A 1,869-nucleotide genomic window follows, 5' to 3' on the forward strand; every position below is an offset into this window, starting at 1 on the left:
TGCAGGTGACACAAAAGCTTGCCTTTCTAGGCACTTACAACATGGGGATTTCCACTGGGTTTATGCAGTGTCCACTAGCCTCAGTTTTTCCTGATATCTGTTACATTGAGGGGTATTTCCCTAACTTTGCAAGTGACCATGACTACACGGAGTCCTCTATGTCATGAGAAGAACAAGGTGCTCTACTCTTTACATCTCCCAGGAGGTATTAGCCCCTTGTGTTTATCTTCTCCTTCGGTGATGAGGACGTTCAGAGTCAGGCAGAAGGCATATTCAGAGAAATGTGGGCCAGACTTCACTATGCTGCTGAGGTGTGAGGTTCTGTGCATGGCTCAGAACTGCTGAGCCTGAGAGGCAGAAATGTTGTGGATGTTGTCCTATGTAGGAGGTACCACCCCTGCCAGGGCAGTCTTGCTCCCTACTTGCTCGGCATTGCTGACACCATGCTGGGCCACCTCTTGTCTGCAGTAATGTTATGAAGGGTAACACCATCCTGTCTTCCAGTTAAACCACAGCCACCGTTCAATCTGACTGCTGTGTTCTCAGAGGGTTACAATATTTCTTGGGAAACCATCTACCAGAACTCTCCTTTCTACTTCTTGAATGAGGAGCTGGAATATCAGCTGCGTTATAAAAGAAGGACCGACACCTGGGAGGTAAGTGATGTCAGTTTACCATCAGGTAGGATGTACCAGCAAAGAGGAGGCCAGCACAACCAGGATAGGACCACTGGTGTGGGAGAAGGGTTTTTTTTCATGGTTTGGAAAAGGTCTCTCTTTGCTTGGCTAGACTAACAGGCAAAACTGGAAAAAAAAAAAAAATCGAGAAGCAGAAGCTGTTTGAGAAGTACTAGACCCTGTGGGGAAGGCTGATAGTTCATTTGCTTCTCATGTTGTCCTGCATGGAAGGATCCTCCAGGGCCCCATGCAGCTATTGACCACCCAGAGCATGGCCTTGCAGAAACAACATGAAAGCAGAGGAGATTACTTTGCAGGGCTCCTCACTGTGCAGCAGTGAGAGTAAGGTGGGAGCAGTTACTCCAGCCCTGAGTGTTTTGGTATTTAATCATTCACAGACTCAGAAGACTAAAGCTGTCCATGAAGATAAACGGACACTGGTGATCCTGCCATGGGAACTCCAGGTGAACACTGAGTATGAGTTCCAAGTGAGAGCCAGACCCCGGGAAGACACTGGCTACCATGGATTTTGGAGTGAATGGAGTCCTCTGCTGACATTGAAAACCAGCCCTGCCGGTACATACTACCAGCTCTCCTTGCCCTTCCAGTTGGTCCGATGTCAGAGAATGCTTCTAGAACTCTAATCAAATCTAGTTAATTAGAACAAATTCTAAATAATCTAGTAAAGACAAGCATGTTTGGCTTGCTTACTTGAGTACATGAACCCCAGGCCTAGGCTGATATGTGCTGTCTGAATGGACCTTCTCACTGTGCTGCAAAGCTCACCTTACAGCATGGCCCATGGGAAGAGGGTTTGGTGGGGTTGGCTGTAGGTTTGGGTGCCACAGCAGGAGTGCAGCCTCCAGCTTCCTTTCCAGTGTCAAATGTCCAGGCTCCTGCCTGCAGCTTTCAGAAATGGGGGAGATCTAGTAGAGGTGCTTCCACTACTGAGGCTTAGTATTGCCTTCAGCTGAGGGGAGAGGGGAGCATGCTCTCAGCGTGAAGTTCTGTGGCTGGACTCTGATGTTTGGTCATACTGGGCATGGCTGTTTCATTTGGTAGCCGCCACTCCACCAGGAGTACACATACCTTATGCACAGAAATACACCAGTGCTTGTCATGGTGGAACAGAGGCAACAAAAATAGGGAGTCTTTGTTCAAATAGAGTAGGGCAGGATGACTGTGGTCAATG

General features: G+C 48.3%; 1 protein-coding gene across 1 annotated transcript in view; it reads left to right on the forward strand.

The window, feature by feature from the left end:
* IL21R (interleukin 21 receptor) overlaps positions 1-1,869 on the forward strand; it is a 12,713-nt gene that overhangs the window by 5,118 nt on the left and 5,726 nt on the right. Inside the window, exons 4-5 of the mRNA XM_009320508.1 lie at positions 505-656; positions 1,076-1,253. Coding sequence (XP_009318783.1) covers positions 505-656; positions 1,076-1,253 — 330 coding nt within the window. The remainder of the gene's footprint in view (positions 1-504; positions 657-1,075; positions 1,254-1,869) is intronic.

This window comes from Pygoscelis adeliae, unplaced genomic scaffold (assembly GCF_000699105.1).
Source record: "Pygoscelis adeliae isolate BGI_AS28 unplaced genomic scaffold, ASM69910v1 Scaffold173, whole genome shotgun sequence".
Taxonomy (NCBI): Eukaryota; Metazoa; Chordata; class Aves; order Sphenisciformes; family Spheniscidae; genus Pygoscelis; species Pygoscelis adeliae.